The 9,473-nt window shown below is 50.6% G+C and overlaps 1 protein-coding gene across 1 annotated transcript in view; it reads right to left on the bottom strand.

The window, feature by feature from the left end:
- Nucleotides 1–6,111: 6,111 nt before the first annotated feature.
- The window catches only part of LOC144687983 (glutathione S-transferase theta-1-like), a 14,049-nt gene continuing 10,687 nt past the window's right edge, over nucleotides 6,112–9,473 (bottom strand). Inside the window, exon 5 of the mRNA XM_078554643.1 lies at nucleotides 6,112–6,413. Coding sequence (XP_078410769.1) covers nucleotides 6,210–6,413 — 204 coding nt within the window. The 3' untranslated portion in view covers nucleotides 6,112–6,209. The remainder of the gene's footprint in view (nucleotides 6,414–9,473) is intronic.

Below are 9,473 nucleotides of genomic sequence, written 5' to 3'. Positions count from 1 at the left end.
AGATAAAGGAAAATGAGGTTATTTTCGTTGCTTCAGCTGTTTTAGACAAACCAATTGACCAGAACTGTCCATACAGTGGACAGGGCTGTAAGTGAGGAATCGAGTAAAGGTGATTCTGGTGGATCCCACACCATTGGCACTGTCACGAGCAGAGCTGAGGAGGCTCCGCGGGTATGTGCCATTTTGGTGACGATCCTGCTGTGGAACTCCAGTTGGTTGGGACTTGCTGTTCATTGAAAATTGGTGGTGAAATCCTCGAAGAAAATGGGCTGGGATTATACCTGAGGAAATTCAGAGCTTTGAAGGACTTTGCGGTATAAATTGAATGCCATTGGCACTCAGGAGACTACTTAGTAAATTTGTGAAATTTATCTTTGTTGCATTTCCTATTTAATGTGTAATTTATAGTTTATATTAACTGTAATTTGCCTGTTAATTCATGTTTAATTTACATTGATTTTAGTTTGATTGTTAAAGTAGAAGCTATAAAATGTGAAATCTTGTCCATTTGTTTTCTTGTTGGGGTCATTCAGTAAATTTGGTTCTTTCGGTTTTTTGGTCTCCATTGGGATCATAACAAAACTGAGGGCTCATCTGGGACCTATTCCAAATTGGGCTGTGAAATGGGTTCAATAGAAACAAACAAGGTCTCACATTTATTTTTGATGTACTCATTGGGGAATCATCATGAGTTGCTTTGATGTTCAGGCTTTTATGGAGAAAGAGGATTTGTCTCTCAGTGCCTTGGAACGGTTGAAAAAAGATAATTTGAAGGTTAAGCAGAGAAAATAAGGGTCAGCTTAAAATCGGGAGCTAAGACGGTGAAGATTATTGAAGAATTAGCTTGTCACTTTAAGCCCAAGGAAGAAGAGGATGGGCGGAATTTTCTGTGCCTGCTGGTGTCGGGCGTGTTCGGTGGCGAGTATGTGGACAAAATGACAAGGAGGCCAAAAATTGGTTTCATTGACATCGTGAAACCAGTATGCGATCGTCCGCTCAGTCCATTGATGGCGGGCCACATTTCCCACCATCAGACATCAGGAACCTCAATGTAATACAGCTGCATATTATTATAAGGCCAGCCCGCGGGAAATATCCATCTATGACAGCAGAAAACGCGCTGGTGCAGAACACATCTTGACCAGTGTGATGTGCAGAAGTCGGAACTTACCATCAGGGTCCTGCTCACATCCGAGGAGCAGAGGACACTGGAGCCCAACAACAACAGCTCACTGGAGGAACACATGCTCACACTGAAGGAATACATGGTCACACTGGAGGAACACATGCTCATACTGGAGGAACACATGCTCACACTGGAGGAACACATGCTCACACTGGAGAAACACATGGTCACACTGGAGGAATACATGCTCACACTGGAGGAATACATTCTCATACTGGAGGAACACATGCTCACACTGGAGGAACGCATGCTCACACTGGAGGAACGCATGCTCACACTGGAGGAACGCATGCTCACACTGGAGGAACACATGCTCACACTGGAGGAATACATGCTCACACTGAAGGAGTACATGCTCACACTGGAGGAACACATGCTCACACTGGAGGAACACATGCTCACACTGGAGGAACACATGGTCACACTGGAGGAACACATGCTCACACTGAAGGAGTACGTGCTCACACTGGAGGAACACATGCTCACACTGAAGGAGTACGTGCTCACACTGGAGGAACACATGGTCACACTGGAGGAACACATGGTCACACTGGAGGAACACATGGTCACACTGGAGGAACACATGGTCACACTGGAGGAACACATGGTCACACTGGAGGAACACATGCTCACACTGGAGGAACACATGCTCACACTGGAGGAACACATGCTCACACTGAAGGAACACATGCTCAGAAGTTGGAAAGTCACCATGGAGGGTCTGCTCACAGCAGATGATGGTCGAGGGGGTGGAGAGGAAGGTCCAGCTGTGCTTGGGAGAGGAAGGTGTACGGGAGTGGAGGTGGTGGGAGAGGGGGTCTAGGATTGACTGGGAGAGGAAGAGGGTGTCGGTCACTTGGCAGAGCTCCCTGTGAACCTAAGTCGAGATAGTTAATTCATGGCAGCAGAGTCAAATACAGGAGGGACAACACTCACAGTTGCATTGGGAGAGTGATGAAGTGGTGCAGGATCCTCACGAGGGTGTTCGCCATCGACCTCACCGTCACCACAGGCACGGTCCACATCCCCACCAGTCAGTGCGATGGCCGCTCCTCAAAGTGAGTGAGGGGTCTAATGTGGGCCATTCCACCCCAGGTCTGGGACCTCTCACTGCTGATGTGAGGCAGCTTCTCCTGCATGAAAACAGATGGAGAGAGTGTGAGCAGGACACATGGCACTGTGTGGAATGTTTGTGTGGTGAGCAGAGCCATGGACAGGATGAGGATCTGAGTTCGAGAGGGTATGAGCCTGATAGAGATGTGAGGGTGTGTGTGAGTTAGTGGTGTTGTCCCTTGAGGTGTGAGATCCCTGTGGATGTGTGATGGGTTTGTGAGTGTGTGAGTGAAGAGAAGAGTGACTTATCTTGGCAGAACGAATGAGATCATTCATCCTGTAGAGGCACTGGGTGGCTGTCCTCTTTTGCAGGGTGTTGGCGCTGACCACTGCTGCCACCACCTCCCATGCTGGATTGGTGATGTTGCTGCCCGTCCTGCGGCCAGAACGGGGGTAGAGGGCATCACGGTGGGCCCCCAATGCGTCCAAAAGACACTCAAGGGACAATCACTGAAGTTGGGGGCTGCAGTCTCTTTGCCTTTTGGGGCCATTCTGTCCTCTGTGCCACAGTCCTGGGCTGGAACTGAGAGGTGTGCGCGCAGCTGCACTTAAATGTGGCGCCCGGTGTGATGAAGCGGTGAGGTAATGGCGTGGCGAGCAAATGAGAGCCCACTCACCATGGAAACAGCGTGTTTCCTGGGAATACATAATTAACACAGAGGGTTTGGGATGATGCGGCGTGAGAAACCACCATTGCCCGTTTGCTACCACACTGAGTGCAAATCTGACAACCTAAACAATCTTGGACTATGTTCCTAAAGCGTGTTTTCATAGGGAAAGTTTCGGAGTATTCATCTCTTCCAGAAGAACAGTTGGGTGATGATGAGAGAATAAAGATTGCTGTTCTCAATGAGATGGTACTGGAGGCCTATGGACAGAAATTCAGAAATTTGCAAAGGGAACAGGGCTCGGCCTTCATGGAATTCGTTAGAGAGAAAGAAACAATGTGTTATAGGTGGTAAAGATCGATGAAGGTTAAACAAGACTGTAAGAGCCTTCGGGAAGTAATTCTTATGGAAGAATTAAACAATAGTGTACCTTTGGGAATAAGGAAGACCATAAAGTTTGTAAAATAGAGGAAGCTGCAGTAATGGCGGATGATTTTGAAATGACTCACAGGCGTGTTAGTGACAAACCCCAATTTGGACACTTCCAGAGGAACTGGAGAAATCGGAGGTTTGGTAATGAAAAGAAATCTGGTTCTATTGAGAAAGGTGGGAAGGGTAAAGACACAGACGATCCTCAGGGTAGTAAAAGACAAAGTTCGGAGGACCAGTTTAGTTCAAGGGAGCTGACATAAAAAAGGACACATGAATGCTGAGTGCTGGAAGTGGAGAAGCAAGCTGGTTGCATTAGTGCAGTCAGGTGGTGTTCCCCGGGGAATACCACATCAGCAGGTAAAGATCACAACAAGCAGGTTGTTTCTCCCACATTCACTGTTAGAGTGAATCAGGTTGCAGAAAGCTATAGAAGTTTTCTGTTTGAGGGTGAGGTGTCCCTATGTTTAAGTGGTGAGGCACCTTGTTACCCATTCACCACTCAGTGGAAACAATCTTTGTACTTGTTACCCTCTTGTGACCTTTCATCATTTTGAAATCTGCTGTTAGTTTCTCCCCAACATTCTCTGTCACAGTAAAAAAAACACCCTTGTTCAAAACTCTTTGTATTAATAACTTTCATTTCCGCATTGTACTACAAGAGCAGGTCAGAGGCTAAGAATTCTGCAGTGACCTCCTGGCTTCCCAGTTCCCTGGATAATTGCAGCTGCAATATGAACATATAAACATACGAATTAGGAGCAGGAGTAGGCCACTTGGCCCATCGAGCCTGCTCCCCCATTTAATAACATCATGGCTGACCTGATTGTAACCTTAACCCCACATTCCCACCTACCCCTGATAACCTTTCACCCCCTTTTTAATCAAGAATCTATCTAGCTCTGCCTTAAAAATATTCAAAGACTCTACTTCAACCGCCTTTTGAGGAAGAGAGTTCCAAAGACTCAAAACCTTTTGAAACCGAGTGAAAAGATTTCTCCTCAGCTCTCTCTTAAATGAGCGACCTCTTATTTTTATACTGTGACCCTTAGTTCTATATTCTTCCACAAGAGAAAACATCCCCTCCACATTCACCCTGTCAAGACCCCTCAGGATCTTAAAGGTTTCAATCAAGTCGCCTCTTACTCTTCTAAATTCCAGTGGTTACAAGCCTAACCTGTCCAGCCTCACCTAATGGTGTTAGTCTAGTAAACCTTCTCTGAACTGCTTCTAATGCATTTACATCTTTCTTCAAATAAGGAGACCCAGTGCTATACACAGTACTCCAGATGTGGTCTCACCCATAACCTTCCTATTTTTGAAATCAATTCCCCTCACAATAAGCGATAACATTCTATTAGCTTTCCGAATTACTTGCTGTACCTGCATACTAACCTTTTGTGATTCATGCATGAGGACGCCCAGATCCCTCTGAATCTCAGAGCTCTATAACGCTCAGCAGCATCCAGGAGAAAGCAGCGGTGTTTATCGGGAATGCCAGGTGGTGGAGTAGGGAGGCTGCGATCTTGGCAGGGAGGAAGTAGACTGGATATGGGGATCTCCAGTGGTATGGGGGGGATCAGTCAGAAATGTGCGTGTGCACACTGCCTGCCATTGTAGCCGCCTGGCAGGTCATGTAGTATCTGAAAAACATGGGCTGTGCAGCCCAATTTCTAGGCCTGTGTCAGCAGCAGGTATAACCTGCAGAATGTGCTGCAGCAATGCACAAAGTCTACTTCAATAGCAATTCCCAACCCTGTGACTTTGATAATTGGCCAAAGCTTTGTGAGTTGTGCAATTACCCATTGCAACCTGACCCTGCAGGATTGTATAAGTTGAACTAGGCCTGACAGACCAAAGTTCACAGCGATATCCTCCAGCCCCTCATACCTTGTACATCATCTGTAAGAACCACCTTTCAGATGGGATGTTAAACTAAGGCCCTGGCTGCCTGGTCAAGTTGTTGGAAAAGATCTTTTTATTGTGTTTGGAAGGAGAACCTGACATTCTCCTGGAGTCCAGGGCAATATTTATCCCTTAACCAACACTATCAGAAACAGGCTAAATAGCTGATCTTCACACTGATTTTTGTGCTCTCGTGCTTCCCTACAGCAATGAACACACTTCAAAAACAGTTTTACACATGCAGAAGGTGAGATGTGCTGAATAAAGGCGATTCCCTCCTCCCTCTCTATCTATGCTTGCTCCCCTACTCCCTGTTCTCATTCTCTGTCTTCCCTTCCACTCGCTTTCCTCTCTCCTTCTCACTTACTCCCATGTTTGTGCTCGCTCTCTGCCGAACTTAAACCTGGTCTGGCCTGGCGGTATAGACGTGACTCCAGACCCACAGCAATGTGATTGACTCTTACCTGCAAATGGCTGAGCAAGTCACTCAGTTGTATTCATGAGGCTGGCTCACAACCATCTTTCCAAGGGAAATTTTGGGATGGGCAATAAACATTGGCTTTGCCAGCACTGCCTGCATCTAGTGAGTATGTAAAAAATAATGATGGACACTAACCAAAATATTATTTTCTGAAAGGAATCTATCTAATTTACATGAGAATGAATCAAACCAAACTCATCCCACCATCTCCTGAGGGAACCTGTCCCCTAAATTGACCATGTATAGGCTGGGCCCACGCATGAACAATAGGCCCATGGTTCAGGTAGATCACCTCAGAAAGAATTGGCACCTTCAGAGAAGGGAGAAATAATGAAAAAAAATGAAGGTAAAACAAATCATAAAAACACAGGAGCCAAGGTTTTCATTGTTTCTGGCGATTTATTTGATTCTAGGAGATATTGGTACATACCAGGCCAAGCTGCAGTTAGCAGGCACCTCAGACACTGGGGCTTGCTAACTCATCCCTTTATTTGTATATTTTCTGCTGTTTTTGTGCAAGTTTCTGCATTGTAGGAGAGTTACGGTCTAAAGCCTTTAAGAATTCCTTATTCTTCATCACCTTCTCATGAGCCTCATCGAATAACTCTTTGCCCACATCACCCTTGACTCGCTCACGCCATTCGATGAGTTTGGGTCGACCTTCCAAGGGATCGAATCCAGTACTTAGAGGCTGCAACGGAAGAACAAGAGATAAAAGAGTGAGAGACCTTGGCCCCTCCTATTTCTCATCTATGTGCTGTCCCTTGGCAACATCATCCTAAGGCACAGCGTTCGTTTTGACATATACAGTGACGACACCCAGCTCCACCCCACTACACACCTCTTGACTCCTGCACTGTTGCTAAATTATCAGATTGCTTACCTGACATCCAGTACTAGGTGAGCAGAAGTTGCCTCCAATTAAATACTGGGAAGCCTGAAGCCATTGTTTTTGTCCTCACTCCAAACTCTGTTCCCTAACAACTGACTCCCTGGCAAGTCTGAAATTAAGCCAGTCTGTTCTCAACCTTGGTGTCACACTTGATCCTGAGATGAGCTTCCGACCTCATAATCGTGCCATCACTGAGACCGCCTATTTTCACCTCAGTAACATCACTCGACTTTGCCCGTGTCTCAGCTCATCTGCTGCTGAAACCCTCATCCAAGCCCTCGTTACCTCTAGACTCGACCACTCAAACAGATTCCTGACTGGCCCCCCACATTCTACCCACACATAAAATTGAGGTCATTCAAAACTCTGCTGACTGTGTCTTAACTCACAGCAAGTTCCATTCCCCTATCACCCTGTCCTACATTGCCTCCTGATCAAGCAATACCTTGATTTTCAAATTCTCATCCTTGTTTTCAAACCCCTCAATGGCCTCGTCACTCCCTATCTCTGTAATCTCTTGCAGCCCCACAACATTCTGAGATATCTGTGTTCCTCTAATTTGGGCCTCTTTTGCATTCCGATCATAACTATTCCACATTGGTGGCCGAGCCTTCAGCTGCCTAGGCCCCAAGCTCTGGAATTCCCTCCCTACACCTCTCCACCTCTCTACCTCACTTTCCTCCTTTAAGACACCTCCTAAAATATCTCTGTGACCAAGCTTTCGGTCATCTGAACTAACATCTCCTTATGTGACTCTGCGCCATACTTTGTTCTGTAATGTTCCTGTGGGGCTTCTTGGGACATTTCATGACATTAAAGGCATTATATAAATATGAGTTCAGATGAAGATGGTAGATGTTGACACTGACGACTGGGAGACCAGTGGCTGACAGCCGTGACTGCTGGAGGCTGACTGGAAAGGCATTGGAAGAGACGAGCAGAAACAAAATGCTCATTTTGCAGTGAAAACAGAGGTCAGTGAATCGTGCACCTTTTCAGCCACTGCCTTCCACTGCAGCCCACTGCCTTCCACTGCAGCCCACTGCCTTCCACTGCCGCCCACTGCCGCCCACTGCCGCCCACTGCCGCCCACTGCCGCCCACTGCCGCCCACTGCCGCCCACTGCCGCCCACTGCCGCCCACTGCCGCCCACTGCCGCCCACTGCCGCCCACTGCCGCCCACTGCCGCCCACTGCCGCCCACTGCCGCCCACTGCCGCCCACTGCCGCCCACTGCCGCCCACTGCCGCCCACTGCCGCCCACTGCCTCCCACTGCCGCCCACTGCCTCCCACTGCCGCCCACTGCCGCCCACTGCCGCCCACTGCCGCCCACTGCCGCCCACTGCCGCCCACTGCCGCCCACTGCCGCCCACTGCCGCCCACTGCCGCCCACTGCCGCCCACTGCCGCCCACTGCCGCCCACTGCCGCCCACTGCCGCCCACTGCTCCCTCGCCCACTGCCTTCCACTGCCGCCAGCTTCCCTGCCTCCACTGCCGCCCACTGCCTTCCACTGCCGCCCACTGCCTTCCACTGCCGCCCACTGCCTTCCACTGCAGCCCACTGCCTTCCACTGCCGCCCACTGCCTTCCACTGCAGCCCACTGCCTTCCACTGCAGCCCACTGCCTTCCACTGCAGCCCACTGCCTTCCACTGCAGCCCACTGCCTTCCACTGCAGCCCACTGCCTTCCACTGCAGCCCACTGCCTTCCACTGCAGCCCACTGCCTTCCACTGCAGCCCACTGCCTTCCACTGCAGCCCACTGCCTTCCACTGCAGCCCACTGCCTTCCACTGCAGCCCACTGCCTTCCACTGCAGCCCACTGCCTTCCACTGCAGCCCACTGCCTTCCACTGCAGCCCACTGCCTTCCACTGCAGCCCACTGCCTTCCACTGCAGCCCACTGCCTTCCACTGCAGCCCACTGCCTTCCACTGCAGCCCACTGCCTTCCACTGCAGCCCACTGCCTTCCACTGCAGCCCACTGCCTTCCACTGCAGCCCACTGCCTTCCACTGCAGCCCACTGCCTTCCACTGCAGCCCACTGCCTTCCACTGCAGCCCACTGCCTTCCACTGCAGCCCACTGCCTTCCACTGCAGCCCACTGCCTTCCACTGCAGCCCACTGCCTTCCACTGCAGCCCACTGCCTTCCACTGCAGCCCACTGCCTTCCACTGCAGCCCACTGCCTTCCACTGCAGCCCACTGCCTTCCACTGCAGCCCACTGCCTTCCACTGCAGCCCACTGCCTTCCACTGCAGCCCACTGCCTTCCACTGCAGCCCACTGCCTTCCACTGCAGCCCACTGCCTTCCACTGCAGCCCACTGCCTTCCACTGCAGCCCACTGCCTTCCACTGCAGCCCACTGCCTTCCACTGCAGCCCACTGCCTTCCACTGCAGCCCACTGCCTTCCACTGCAGCCCACTGCCTTCCACTGCAGCCCACTGCCTTCCACTGCAGCCCACTGCCTTCCACTGCAGCCCACTGCCTTCCACTGCAGCCCACTGCCTTCCACTGCAGCCCACTGCCTTCCACTGCAGCCCACTGCCTTCCACTGCAGCCCACTGCCTTCCACTGCAGCCCACTGCCTTCCACTGCAGCCCACTGCCTTCCACTGCAGCCCACTGCCTTCCACTGCAGCCCACTGCCTTCCACTGCAGCCCACTGCCTTCCACTGCAGCCCACTGCCTTCCACTGCAGCCCACTGCCTTCCACTGCAGCCCACTGCCTTCCACTGCAGCCCACTGCCTTCCACTGCAGCCCACTGCCTTCCACTGCAGCCCACTGCCTTCCACTGCAGCCCACTGCCTTCCACTGCAGCCCACTGCCTTCCACTGCAGCCCACTGCCTTCCACTGCAGCC

This window comes from Cetorhinus maximus, chromosome 12 (assembly GCF_964194155.1).
Source record: "Cetorhinus maximus chromosome 12, sCetMax3.hap1.1, whole genome shotgun sequence".
Lineage (NCBI taxonomy): Eukaryota > Metazoa > Chordata > Chondrichthyes > Lamniformes > Cetorhinidae > Cetorhinus > Cetorhinus maximus.
The sequence above is the reverse complement of the archived record's forward strand: the minus strand, read 5'-3'. Positions and strand labels throughout refer to the sequence as shown.